The 14,920-nt window shown below is 38.1% G+C and overlaps 1 protein-coding gene across 6 annotated transcripts in view; it reads left to right on the forward strand.

Annotated features, from left to right (window-relative positions):
• Positions 1–470: 470 nt before the first annotated feature.
• HNRNPD (heterogeneous nuclear ribonucleoprotein D) overlaps positions 471–14,920 on the forward strand; it is a 17,113-nt gene continuing 2,663 nt past the window's right edge. Inside the window, exons 1-7 of one of the 6 annotated variants that reach the window (XR_009519515.1) lie at positions 471–1,003; positions 2,849–2,905; positions 11,971–12,139; positions 12,744–12,905; positions 13,976–14,107; positions 14,550–14,649; positions 14,763–14,909. Coding sequence is in view for 4 of the 6 variants with exons in the window: in XM_060012280.1 (XP_059868263.1) it covers positions 771–1,003; positions 2,849–2,905; positions 11,971–12,139; positions 12,744–12,905; positions 13,976–14,107; positions 14,550–14,649; positions 14,763–14,909 (1,000 nt within the window). In the remaining 2 variants the exon portion in view is untranslated. The remainder of the gene's footprint in view (positions 1,004–2,848; positions 2,906–11,970; positions 12,140–12,743; positions 12,906–13,975; positions 14,108–14,549; positions 14,650–14,762; positions 14,910–14,920) is intronic. The other 5 variants (XM_060012280.1, XR_009519516.1, XM_060012281.1 and 2 more) reach the window with 5 other exon arrangements.

Genomic DNA, 14,920 nt, shown 5'->3' on the forward strand with positions numbered 1-14,920 from the left:
CTGGCACCGCTAACACGCGGGGAGCAGCCGGCTGTGCGCCTCCCCTCCCCCACTCCAAATCCGCAGGCGCACAAGGCACGGGTGCCTTCCGGGAGGTGCTACCACACCCCTGCCCAACGCCGCTGCTCCCGCCCGCTGCTGGGGGTGGGGGTGGGGATTGGGGTGAGCCGACCAGGAACCCTCGGAAAAGCTGCGGCGGACGGAGGGGCCCTTCTAGCCGCGCCTTCGAAACAGCGCTCCTTGTTCTCGATGGTCTCCGCGCGGCCGTCTTATAGAACGCCATTTCCGGTTCCCTTTAAAGGCCCCACGCTGTGCGGCGCAGCGCGTGCGAGGAAGGTATAAAAGGGAGCGAGAGGGCGGGACCGAGGAGGAAGGGGAAAAAAACTAGCGGTAGAGGGGGGCGGGGGAAGTGCAAAGGGCGCGCTCGCGCGCCACGTGACCGGGACGCGCCGTTCTTCCGTCGGCCATTTTAGGTGGTCCGCGGCGGCGCCATTAAAGCGAGGAGGAGGCGAGAGCGGCTGCCGTTGCTTCTTATTCTTTTTAAGTGCGGCGGACGAGAGTGGGAGTGCGCGCCGCGCGAGAGTGGGAGGCAAGGGGGGCAGGCCGGGGAGAGGCGCAGGAGCCTTTGCAGCCACGCGCGCCTTCTCTGTCTTGTTGTGTGCTTCGCGCGGTAGAGCGGGCGCGCGGCAGCGGCGGGGATTACTTTGCTGCTAGTTTCGGTTCGCGGTAGCGGCGGGTGTAGTCTCGGCGGCGGCGAAGGCAGTAGCACTATGTCGGAGGAGCAGTTTGGCGGGGACGGGGCGGCGGCGGCAGCAACAGCGGCGGTAGGCGGCTCGGCGGGCGAACAGGAGGGAGCCATGGTGGCGGCGGCGCAGGGGGCAGCGGCGGCGGCGGGAAGCGGAGCCGGGACCGGGGGCGGAACCGCGGCCGGAGGCACCGAAGGAGGCAGCGCCGAGTCGGAGGGGGCGAAGATCGATGCCAGTAAGAACGAGGAGGATGAAGGGTGAGTAAGGGGCGGCCCGGGATAGTCAGGCCCAACTATCCCCCCTCCCCCTCCTTCTCCCCCGCCATTAGGCCTCGTTCCCGCTCTCCCCCCGTGCTCCAGGCTCCCGTGCAGCCTCTTTGCACTGTTATCCCCTTCTCTGCGCCGGGCTCCCCCGGGGTTTCATTTCCTTCTTCCCCTGCCTGCTAATCGCCCCCTCCCCCATCACACACGTTTCCACCTTTAGCCGTCACCATGCTGCTCCCCGGCCCGCCCTTCTTCCCTCCCTCGCCTTGGGTCTCCTCCCACCGACTTAGCCGCCAGGATTTTTTCCCGCCTGTCGAGGGGTACCTTTTTTCTTTTCCCGCTGTCTTCTCTCTCCCCAGTTTCCTAAAGTCCTGGGCATAAAAACGCAGTCAGACACAAAAATCCTTTATGCCTGGATAACTAAGGTTTATTTGGTGCTTCTCACTGCAGCATCCCTAGACGATGCCATTCTTTGTAAGCACATGCTTCGGGGAACGTGTAGGTTGTCCAGCTCTGCTCCTCCCGTCTTGGCTTCAGGCCGAATGTTTTTCAGTATTTTGAGTAAGTTTCGCCTCAGCCTTTTCGTTTTTCTACTGTACACCATCGCACAACGGCTTGCTTGCATATTCCCCACTTTCTAGCCTACGGAACCAACTGGGCCTGGTGAAATTCCCCGAATCGCCTGTTGGTACGTTGGTTTTGCTCCAAGGGCTTTCCTCAAGTTCCGTGTCGGCGGAGCCTGCACTTGACTGGAGCTGTTCTACCTCCGACTTGCTGACCGCCCTTCCCCCACCCCGCAGAGTTATTCTAACCGCGCACCTTTTTCGCGCCCTCAGCTATTCGGTTCCTCAACTGTTCGTACAGATAGTGTACTCTTACCTTACTTTTTCTGTGCAATTTTCATTTTTTACAACCCACGCCGTGCCCAGAATCCTTTTTTTGGTCTCTCTTGATTTCTCCTTCCCGCTCTCACCCAGTTAAGTTACAGGAGGCCCACCAGCCTTCTCTCATAAAACGAACAAATTCTGTAATGTGCTATGGCTTTTATTCTTTTTGCAGGTTTTTAAGTAGTAACTTGTTTCCTCCGATTGGAATACGTTGTATATGTTATTTAAAGCTGCATAAAATTTTTTAGAACGCAGCGTTTGGGAGCCGGGAACAGAATATAGGAGTTAGCAGGAGGGACTAAATCAGGGGTTCTTGGTTGGGTTTTCTTATTCCCGTTACTGATCGCTGATGTTGGGTTAACGCTTCCTTTACTTTTTGTAATTGGGGTGTGTGTGTGTGTAATTTTTTCGCTGTAACAAGGAGAAAGGTGTTGGCTGGAAGGTAAAAGCAATAAAGTGTCGCTTTAACTCAATATTGGAAAACATTCTCTTTATTAGGAGAAAGCACAAGCTTTGGAGGGGGGAGAGATAAGCCCTTTGGAATATAGGATTTAATATTCTCAGCCTAGGCAGACTCTTGTCGGGCTGTTTTGCTGATTGTGCTGGCTTTGGGAGAGTGGAGGTGGGATGGGAAACGAGCTTTTCTTAATTTATCTGGAATTATCTATAGCTTAGTTTAAGAAAGGGATATGTTAAATATTTGGAAACTTAAGCCTTTTAACATTTTGGTTTCTTTCTGAATTCTGTTCTTTGGACAGAGGCACCCAAATGATTGTGTAACTTACTGTTTGGGGCGGGCTTTCTGTTGATTTTTCAAGTCACAAAGCAGCTGCCTTTGTAGTTATCTACTGTTGAACCGAAGTGTAAATGAATTAAAGTTTTTAACCCTAACAATGTCAAAAACTAAAACTAGAATTTTGATTGGTTGCTGTACCGGTTGTTAATTCCCTAGCCATTCAAACTCCTCCCCACGACACTCTGAAGCAGCGACGGCACAGCGGGAAGAATGGTAAAACTTTTAAATTTTATTTCTGTAATATAAAGGTTTCAATAGTCATAACATGTGGAGGCTGTGTATTGGTTAGTTGCCCATTGATTCCCAGGAAATTCTAGACTTTAGTACAGTAGGATATTTTGTACCTGGGATATAAAACCTTTTTAGGCATCATGTGTGATCTTTGGGCAAAATTGATGCCATTACATGGTTTTTGGTCTGTGGTAATGCATGTAATTGTGGTTTGGCCAATTAAAGCTTAATATAATTAGTAATGATATTTTTATATTTGGGCAAGAAAGAGTAATTTTAAATTTGATTTGTTTTAAGACAAAAAATTTTTCGTGTAATTCTAAGTTTAATGTTATACGTGAAGATTATCTGCTACAATAAAGTGTTGTGTGTTTAAAATGTATTGCATGTTATACTGAAATATTCTGGAAATGTCAGTAGTAAAACATTTTTAAAGTAGTTATGTATATGCAAAAATGACATTTTTTAAAAATCACCAACCATATTTGTAAATAGAACTTTAATAAGAATTGCACATGTACTATTAAAGGCGTGCTGATGTGGCTTTCCACTACAGCTTAAATCAGATTTTTAGATTTTCAGTGTGATTTGGTTGGAATGTTAATTACAGTTGGTTGGGTGACTGACGTGTATTCACAATTGCATGACTTTTTGAAAGGCTGGTAGATTGAGTATTGTTCTTTTTATCCCTCCTCTTCCCCTAAATGTCAGTATTTCTGCCTTAAGGATCATGTTTGAGTTTTCCAGGAGTTTGTATCTACCACCACTGGAGTTTAGAGGGCCAGTAACTTGCAGATAGTTGACTTAACATCTGTACAAACAACATTCTTAAGAGCCCAGTTGGGACAGTATTTACATTTTACAGGAGCTTATTATTTTCTTTAACTGAAATCTGTCCAGTTTTATATTGGAGATAAAGTGTGACATACAGAATAAAAGTTGTTTGTTTTTTTTTTTTTTTGGCCGCGCCACTGGGGATCTTCCCCGAGACCAGGGATTGAACCCGAGACCAGGGATTGAACCCGTGCCCCCTGTATTGGGAGCATGGAATCTTAACCACTGGACTGCCAGGGAAGTCCCCAGAATAAAAGTTTTATGATGGAAATTATTCTATTTGGTCCTGTGATAGTTCAATTTCACTGCTAGGTAATAGTGGCAAACTAAATAAGAAATTATAACTGTACTTGACTTTATTACTCCATTACATATTTCAAATATGTAAGCAATTATTTTCAGTAATTTGAAAGGCTCGTAAACTTACGTTTAAAGGTTGTTGCTTTGACGCTTGCAGAAATTATATGTGGTCTGTTAGTTAATACTATAACTTTGCAAGTTTCTTGAACTCTTAGGAAAAATGGACAATTAAATATTTATGGTTAATGAACATTTTAGATCATGAGGTTTACTTTGAGTTTACGTTTAACAAATATTTTCATTTCTAAAGTTTAATATTTGACTTTTAAAATAACGTACCCCCGCGTGCCACAACAAATTTCCTGCGTGCCGCAGCTAAGACCCGGCGCAGCCAAATAAATAAATAAATATTTTTTAAAAATTACTCTCCTGTCAGCCTCATCCTTTACACGTATTCTTGTTTTTCTTTCTGAACAAAAAGCCCTCAAGACTTAATCTTTTTGATGTCTGCACTTGCCACCCTATCTGTTCTCTGTCTCCCAGTTTGAGGGAAATTGGGCAGAAGTTTCATAATAGTGGTGAGGGTAAGACTGGTTACTGGATATAAAATCTAAATTTAATTTCTTAAACACATTTCTGTGTGCGAATCTTTCTACAATTCTAACTTGAGACTGAAGTGAATTATAATTTCATCCTAAAACTATTTAAAAAATCAATTTGTTGCAGACTTAAGTGTTTTTTTTAATACAAGAATAAACAGCTATTTTGAGGAGGACATGCTTGTTATACCTCTAGTGGAGTAAAGTGTTTCCACAGTTTACTATGGACCTTTAGAGTAATTATTCACTTCCATAGTAAATGCCTTCCTGAGTTCATCTCATTATAATTTTTCCAACTTTATCATCCCTAGTTTTTACTTAAAAGCAATTGCACTGAGATTGCCTATTTTGGTGTGAACTCATTATGTCCTCTATAGGGCTATGATCCTTTCAGTGTGTAGGTACTTTAAAATTAGTGTCTGGCAAAATATGCATCCCATGTATAGCAAGCTACCTGGAGACAGAGTTTTTATTTTCTCATGATTATTGGGGAACTGTAATATTGTAGTAGCTTGCAATTTTACAAGGTAGGTACATTGACTTGCCTGCATTGGGTTAGGTAAGAAGCAGAATAATCCTGTTCATTTATGAGCCAAAGTACAGCAATACTTTTCTAATAACAGGACTGTTGATCTAGTTCTATAACCATTAGTGTATAAACCCAAGTGTGATTCTTCCTGTTTGAGGATTTTGTGAATTGATTGTGCTGTAGGTTGTCTCCTGTCTTAATTTTTAAGAAATGGGTTTACCTAACACTTTGTTGTTTTAAATATTTGAGATTATAATCTATACCCTAGTGCTTCTGGGGCATCTTGAACATTGTTTGCTTTGTAGAAGAGCAGTTACTTTTAGATAAAGCAGTCTTAACGCCAAATTTACGGGCCTTTGATTCCTAAGTTGGATTTACTGTAAAGTTGAGACCCTGAGTACATGGGTCTGAATTTTGGCATTCTTGGGAATCTTTGACAAGTTTCCTGGGTTAATTGTAGTAGTGAATGCCCCCAGATTTGAGATGATTAACACCTAAGGAAGGAGTACTAAATTCTTTTCATTTCAAATTCTTATTTATCATGAAGGATACTAAAAATCACTTGACCTTTTGGGTTTGGAATTGGAGAATATCATTGAAGTTTTTGAGTGCTGCTTTTTGAGATAAATATACTTGTGGCCCCTTCTATAAATTAAGTGTATATTTTGTATTTTTTTTTTTAAACATTGCTTGGGTGTTGTCATCTGTAAGAGTGCACTTAATATAAGAAGGTTTTGAATCTGCTATTGTGTGTGATTCATGGCCAACATGGAGAATGATTAGTTTTAGCTTGAAAGCATTTAAAAAGTAATAGAATAATAACTTTTTCCCTATTCCGATTAAACCTGTGCACCTCGAGTGTGTGCAGATTCACAAATGGAGTGAAACAACTTTAGTTCTGCTTCAACGTTTTAGTAGATAGGGCACTGAACTGGATGCTGGAAGCGTGGGATCTGTTTCTGTTACTTCACTTCCAACAGTGTGGTCTCAGGTAATATAACATGTTCGTTACTTGGTTTGCTGATTTGTGTGTTGGAAACAATGCTCACCACAGGAAGATTGACTACATAGCCTGCTTTCATAGCGTGTGTGTATTTATCCTGTGCCTTAATAGTTGATACTGCCAGTGGTTTACTCCTGTGGAGTAAAGGTAAGCATGTTTTAGTTTTTGGAGTATTACATATTGTACATTGGAGCTAGACGTTTAAGACTGTTTGGGGGTGGAGTGGGGAGACACGTATTATTGCTAGCAGTGTTTGGCCAATAATCAAGGTGGTAGTTTTTAAGTATTGAGTCCTATTCTGTAAGCTCCTGCTTATCTAGACTTGAAACTACCATAAAGTCCAAACAGCCAGGAAACTCAACTCTAGTTTCCCTACCCCAAGTCTTGTGAGAAAGATAGATAAAAAACTATCAGTTAATACACTCAAAAATTAACCAATAATGTCATGAAATGAATCTTACATAATTTTCCCCTTATATTATGTGATTTTAAAGCATTGCAAGGTTCTGAAATTCCACCAAGAAAGGTAAAAAGCATTTTCTGAGTTTAGGGTTGATATTTAAATCGGTTTCTAATAAAAAAAAAACTTTATAGAATTGTGAATGTGTAGTAATCTCAGTTAACCAGAACCTTAACCTCTAGGTTAAGGAAATCCCATTCCTTAACCTCTAGGTAGAGGAGAGTTTACCTTATAAAGCTGATTGAGAGTTTATTTTAAAAGTAAAAATACAAGATGTCATTCCTGCCTGGGAATGAAATGAAGAAAAGGGGAGATTTTGGGTTAAACATTTAAAGTTTATTCAAAAACCGTCATGTTTATTAGCTATTATGTTTCAACTCACATTTTTAGTCATTTAAGTTCATTCAAAGTATGAAGAAATGAGATCTAATATATTACCTAGAGGAATTAATCTTTTTTATTGTTAAGAGTTTGTCAAACTGTTTCCAAGAGTATTTTTTATACAGATTCTAAAATGATACCATGTAATACTACCTAGTTGCAAAAAAGTAACCCCCTCCCCATTTTAGGTTAACTACTGATTTAATTTTAAACTAAATCTATATTTTATAAGGAAAATAAATACTCATTTCTTATCTGTTGTTGAGATTTCACTATACTTAATGTCATTTTAGGATTGTAAAGGAATAATTTTAAGGATAAAATACCAGAAGTTTTATTTAAATAAGGATTAGTGGTATGCTTGAGTAACATTACTCGAAAAGGTGACAGTGATTGGCCAGTTATGTTGTGTACTTGAAATGTATATCAGATCGACATGCTGTTGTAGTTTTTAAACTGTCAGAATTTGTTATGAAACCACATATGGAAGGCCATGAGTTGTTAGGAAGTGTTTAAAAGTTACAGAATCCTTTTTTTCCCTTTCCAAAATTGGGAAAAAGTGTAATGATGTGTTTATCATTTACCTTGAGTAGGGTAGTAGGGCCAAGTGTCTTTATATAAAAAATACTTACTGTTGAGTAGAGTGTTAAACCTAGAGACCTCAGTAGTATTGAGAGTAAAGTTCTTAGATGGGAAAAAACAGTATTTCCACCAGCCAGCACTGCTCCATATATATTGCTGTTTATATTTTGAAATTATTCCTTACTGAAGTTACTGGCATTTATGTAGAGTACAGACAAGTCATCAGTGTGATTTTGGAACTACATTTTATTTAAGAGCTTAGAAAACCTAATTTCCAGTCTGTAGTTTTTACATGGTATATTTAAAATTTCTGGGTTAAGTCTTTAGCATTAAAACTAATCTTAGGATCCATTTATGTAAAACTCATCCTGGCCGTTTCCCTTTAATGTTGGAAACTTCATATAGCTCATGCAGATTAAAAAAAATTTAAGCCATTGAATAAGTGAAAAAACTGCTTTATTTAGATTGTGCTCTGTCCCTACTAAATAGTAATTTATTTCTATTGAGCACTTGGGATGTGTTAGACCATGTTCTGTGCCATTTAAATCCTCACTGCAGATAGAGGTAAGCTCTTAGTTCTGGAGGAAGGATTTAAACCCCAAGCAGTTTGGCTTACTGCCTCTAAATGTACTTCCTCTCGAGGAGAATGTCCCACAAAGCAACCTAAATTCTCATTTGGAGAGTTATCTGCACTGAGTTGTATAACTTTGTGCCTGTCATTTAATATTATAGTATGGTATAATGTCAGTATCTATAAGGCAAGAATATTTCAATTGTTGAGTAGGTGTTTTAAGTTGAATACTATATTGCCTTTGGGGTGCTAAATAACTTTACAGATAGGATTAAGAAATTAAACTTCGTTGATAATGTAGGTAAAGTCCTACACTTTAATTGGGATTATTGATTCACTTAGAAGTAATGATCAAATTTTAAGCTTGTATTGCAGTATTAGGGGCCCATTTCTGCTACTTGAACAAGTCCTGTGCTGTAGTTTTAACTTGTGCTGCTCAGGATTTTTCTGAAGTTCCAGCTCTCCTTCATTGTAAAGTGTTTTGCACATCTCTGCAGGGGTGAAAGCAACTTGGAAGTCAGTCTTTGTGTTCAAGGCAGCAAAGGTAATCTGGACAGACACTAGGTATTGTGTTTTAAGCAAGATACAGTAATATAAAATATAGAAAGTTTAAATTGATACCATCTTATATATACCATCCTATAATTTGAGGCAGAGCATGTCAGAATGCTGCTGTTTTAGAGAGGCTAAAATAAGTTCCCATTTATCCAGAATTAAGATAACACTTTTTCTTATTTGTTACACATGTATATTTTGGTGTGTCTACTGAGTAAAAATGGGGTGAATTTATTCAATATGCTAGATTTAGTAAAGATAGAATGAATTTGGTACAGTATGTGTTCATTGTAGTATATCCACCTGTCTGGTTAGGTTATCAGTTGTGCAGCACCCTTATTAGAGCAGAAGAAAACGAGTGCTTTGGGGCTGCCAAAACGTAATGAATTTGTCTCAAAAAAGAGCTAGTTAGGCTCTTGCTCAGAGGCTGTTTACTTTTACTTTACCCCAAATTTGAAAAGTTTGAGTGCCAGCTAACTTCCTAAAAAATGAAAGGGGGGGAAGCATTTTAGAATAGCAGCTGCTGATTAATCTGGCAAAAATGAAAACTAGAACTTGTTAAAAGAGCTAAGAAATAAGATGCACTTAGTGTATTAATAAATAGTTCTCTAAGTTCAGAAGACCCTACGGGCATGCTATAGTAGCATAGTGTGTTAGTGGTGACTGACTCAATGTTAAATCATGATTACTCTATTTGATTAGGAAGGCAGAAGAGTGTGTGTGATATGCCATAGGAAAAAAAAAATCATTCCAAGTAATTGAAGGTTAAAAACAATTGGGGAGAGAGATTAGGAAGGCAGGCAATGCTTGAAGGAAGGTAGACTATTTGACTTCTCATTCTCTAAAGGTGCTGGATAGCTGAAGTTTTACTACATATTTTGCTCTAATTTTTTGAGAAACAGTAGTCATTCTACGGATGTATAAATTATAGTTGACTAGGACATTTATATTCTGGATAAATGAGATTTGATTGTTTAAGAAGGATAGCCTCTTCGGTGACCTTTTTTAACTCTAAGGTAGACACATTTAACAACTTCTTTACTCAAGACTATATTAAACGTGGAAAGTTTCTTTCAGTAAGAGAACACTTACTGGGCCAGTTGATGAATTAGTATGCTTATCTAGTATTTAAGAAAACTGACTCCCAATGTTGAGAAAAAGTTTGGGGTTTGTGAATTAAAGAACGTGCCTCATTCTTGATTTATTTCTTTGTAATTATTTTTTGTTAATTTTAAATTGAGGACACAACTCAATATAAATATTGCCTTGGTTAAATAAAATCAAAACTAGTTCTGTCTCTGAGGAACAGACCAAACACACAGAATTTTCTTTCATTTCAATTTTATTTTTTTTTAAAAGACTTCTGTTATCCTCTTCAAACTGTTAAATTATCGATGGAAAGTTTCTGTAATAATCACAGAAGTGGTAATTTAATAGTTAAATTTCAATTGAAGTTTCTATCTAGAACTTTCCATGAATATCTGAGCAAGAGGTCATTACCTTGAAGTCCGTTTCTTTCTCATCCTTAAAAAGATAGCAGTGTTCTCTTCACCTTGAAAGAGTAAATGTTGGTAATGTACTTTCATCTATGAAGGAAGTGCTCTGGATTGTTAGGTTAAAAATAAAGGTGCTTAAGGCAATTTAAGTAACTTGGACTGGATATTATTTCACTGGATATGAAAGAAAATGTAATTGAGAAAATACCTCAACTTTTTTTCCCCATGGAATTGGCAGTAAACATTAATAAACAATAATACCTGTACAATATTGTGGGTGTTTTGTTATGCTCATTTGATTATAAAATATAAAAAGTTAATAAAAGTTACTTGAAGCATGGAAATTTTATTAGCAGAAGTCCTGAATGTAAAGCATATAAATAGCCCAGCTCTAGAATACAGGTACAAGTTGAAAACCTAACCTAAACGGGAAGCACACTATATGCCTAAAAATAAGACTTCTTTTGCGTTAACTTTATTAGAAGTAAGAACAAGTCTGATAAAAATAATAAGAACAGTAACACCTCAGTTAATCTGGTATCTTTAGGTTAAGCAGAAGCAAGATCTTATTCTAGGGATAGACTTTGTTCTCTTGTTGCAAGAATTGGCTTTAGTGGCGATATCCTAAAAAGCCCACAAGATGGAGATGTTCCTGCTTTAATTTCTTTTCAGAGCTGGAAGTTAGCACCACACCCCCATCGCCACCCCTCCCCCGACCCACTGCAGTGGCAAAGATAGAAGTCATTGACCAAGCATGATTTTATTCTGATGGTGAAATTGATTTTTAGCCCTCACATAACAAATTCTGACAGTTTATCCTTAAAATAACAATCTCTAGTCCTGTCTCTTTAAAGGGTAGGAGGGAGGTATATGTTAGCTCTTTTGTGGGAGTGGGTAAAGGGGGCAGATGTAAAAGGGATCACAGAGCTGCCAGGTCTGAGCTTTATGGCCTTTTGCTGTAATAAAAGTAAGATGTCACTTTAAATTATTTTGGGGGAGGGGATGCATTTTTGGTTTTAAAGTGTCTTGGTGGTTTCCACTTACCACCTGTCACTTTTAGCGTTTTAAAGGTTTAAATATTTTATTGCTGGTTAACTGAGGTTCTACTGGAAATAAATCATCTAGGTTAATTAGTGGATTGTGCTTCAGTGGGTAATTTTTTTGTTCATTAAATTGCTTACGTGATTACTTTTGTCTTTATTAAGGATTCTTAGCACATCGAAAAACTTGGTTTACAACTTAATTGTGAGACTTTCCCATTTTATGTGCTAAGAGTTTTGTTAATGAGAGAACAGTTAAGAAAGGAGCTTCAGCATAGACACGCTAGTTACTGTGATTAATGGGGACCTCATAGCCTTTTTATAAGTTTAATAAAGATTTGGAAGAGAAATTTCAAGGTGAAATTCTGTTTTGCTGTTACCAGTATTTAACTTGTAATTTAAGAAAGACAGTGTATACTGTTTTTACTTTGGGGATACATTTCTCTCTTTGGCAAGTCAAAAGACTTAATCTGCTGCTTGCTCCCTATTTTGTAATTATGCAGGCACAGTAGTGACAAACAAAACTTTCCATAACTGTAATAGGGTGTTCTTGATATGTGGTTATGTAGGAAGAGTGACATTTTAATACACTGCCCAGTAAATTGGTGCAGTTTCGGGGAAGTATTATTGATGTGGATACTTAAGGCAAAATTAAAAAATTTTTTTAGCATTTTAATATTGCTTTTTGTCTTTACAGGAAAATGTTTATAGGAGGCCTTAGCTGGGACACTACAAAGAAAGATCTGAAGGACTACTTCTCCAAATTTGGTGAAGTCGTAGACTGCACTCTGAAGTTAGATCCTATCACAGGGCGATCAAGGGGTTTTGGCTTTGTGCTATTTAAAGAGTCGGAGAGTGTAGATAAGGTAGTGTGCCATGTGTTCTAATCAGTTAATAATGTAAAATATGTGAATAGTTTGATACAATTAATCTGCCTATTTGTGATTTCCCCTTTTGCAGTCATACGAAGGAAGAGATAACAGCTCTTGCCAATATGTTTTATGAAGAGTCAGATTCAAGAATTTTTTACTGAAAACTTCCTGTGTGTCAGGCTCTATTGTATTAAAATTAATTTTAAAAACCTTAAAGATGCCTAATTAGAAGGATATGCTGTGTTAAGTTCACAGAAATACAGATTTTGAAATTTGCTAGGCAAGAAACTTCTGACTGAATCATTTTACATTTTAGTCTTTAGGCTACAGAGAAGTAGCAATCATGCTTATATTGCTAAATAGTTAAAGGCATGGTGGTTGTCTAGTAATTGATTAACTCCTCATTCTTACTGACCTTTAGGTTTAAACATTGGTATATATTAGCTAATATCACATCACCACAATTGACAGTTTAATTGTGAGCTGGTCAACATATGCCTGGCATTAGCTATATTTAACTATAATTATTTTTAAGTAAGTTAATAATCTCTGAACTTAAGATATACATCTTTCAAATGAAAAATTTCAATTTCCTTAGGTCATGGATCAGAAAGAACATAAATTGAATGGGAAGGTGATTGATCCTAAGAGGGCCAAAGCCATGAAAACAAAAGAGCCTGTTAAAAAAATTTTTGTTGGTGGCCTTTCTCCAGATACACCTGAAGAGAAAATAAGGGAGTACTTTGGTGGTTTTGGTGAGGTATGTGATAATATTTTGACCTAGTTTTTGTTAAAATTAGTGTGAATATAATTGTCACATTATAGGTTTTTCACTGGGTTTTCCAAAGTTGTTTTGAAGTTTGGACAGATTATGTGATTTGTTTTGAAATAAGGACAGTATAAATACATTATTAGCAGGTCTTTGAAGGTTAGATGATTGCATTTTCTAGTTTATTGAGGAACTATTGTATGCATAGCATCCTTGGGCATACCATACACAAAGATGAAGTAGACATTTTCTTATTGTGGAATTGATTGGATTAGTAGAAAGCTATAAACGAGGAAGACATTCAGGTTGGATTACCTGAGATGTAGAAGGAAATGGTTCAGTTGAGAATAGGGAAGAAATAAACTAACAATAGGGTGTAATGCCTTCTCAGTTTAAGCACATGTGTATGTGCAAATTTTATGAGGCTAATTATAGACTTAGATTCCTTTTATGAATTAATGATTTAAAGCTAGGTTGAGAAATTTGTGGCTTTTGGACCCAAATACAGCCTGCAGACATCCTTGGTTTGATTCAAGCAGAACATATTGCATGTTGTTAGTATTTGGGAATTGAGATATTTCCCACAAAAATCTGTATATTTAGCTTTTCTTCAGTATTTGTAAGAGCAGGTGACATTGGAACTGCCTTCTTGCCTGGCAACAGCCGTCTAAGATGGAGTAGCAACTTCCACCTTTGGTTGCTCATACGTTCTCCAGTTTTCAGTGATCCTCACCATTCCCCATTTTCTCCCAAACACAGTCAGTTTTATTGTTTTTCTTAAAATTGACTGTTTCCTTCTGCTTGTGCTTGGTGGGTGGGCGGGCATTTGAGTTTGTGACCCTTGAATTAGGTAGCAAGTGTCAATACCCTATGAACCTTTTTTTTATAAACAGGTTTAACAACTTTTTAGGTGGAATGCATATTCTAATTCGAAGACTTTTTAAAAGATTAAAATAAACAGACACAATATAGAACAAGGGCAAAATGCATGTTTTCTTTGTGCATTTTCCCCACTAAACTTACAAATTAAGGTGTTAAAACTTTTTTTTTTTGATAATCAGGTTGAATCCATAGAGCTCCCCATGGACAACAAGACCAATAAGAGGCGTGGATTCTGCTTTATTACCTTTAAGGAAGAGGAACCAGTGAAGAAGATAATGGAAAAGAAATACCACAATGTTGGTCTTAGTAAAGTAAGTTAAGCATCCAATTACTTGTAGAGAATACTAGCTGTTGTAAAGAGTTCAGTCATCAAACTTTCTGTAAAGGCTTCAGTTTGTATGCTTGTGCTTTAAAGACGTCTCATTGACTCCTTATTTATCAAAGTCATTTTTTGACTTGTTTTTTTGCTTTTATTGGGGAATGGGAGGGAAACATTTGTTTTTAAGTGAGTTTTTGTCTAGACTTTACCAAAAGATACTTTTTGAGGACCCAACAAATAGAATGTAGTAAAATTCTCAAGCACATACTTCTTGGATACATCAGAAGTGATTATTCTCTAAGTACTGATGATTGGTTTAATTGAAAAACTGATTTTGAGGAAAGTATCAATATCAGGGCAGCCAACTGTATGTTTTAAAAAAATAATTTTTGTTTTCTTGAGTCAGTGTAATAACATAATTTTTCTCTTTTTAGTGTGAAATAAAAGTAGCTATGTCGAAGGAACAGTATCAGCAACAGCAACAGTGGGGATCTAGAGGAGGATTTGCAGGAAGAGCTCGTGGAAGAGGTGGTGGTAAGCTAGAGCCTAAGTTTACTCTTATCTTAAGCTTTTCTACTTTTTAATTATCCTGAAGTAAAGATCTTTGCTGATCTTCTGACTTTAGTGAACCTATTAATGTGCTGCAGGCCCCAGTCAAAACTGGAACCAGGGATATAGTAACTATTGGAATCAAGGCTATGGCAACTATGGATATAACAGCCAAGGTTACGGTGGTTATGGAGGATATGACTACACTGGTTACAACAACTACTATGGATATGGTGATTATAGCAGTAAGTACTAT

Source organism: Delphinus delphis, chromosome 5 (assembly GCF_949987515.2).
Source record: "Delphinus delphis chromosome 5, mDelDel1.2, whole genome shotgun sequence".
Lineage (NCBI taxonomy): Eukaryota > Metazoa > Chordata > Mammalia > Artiodactyla > Delphinidae > Delphinus > Delphinus delphis.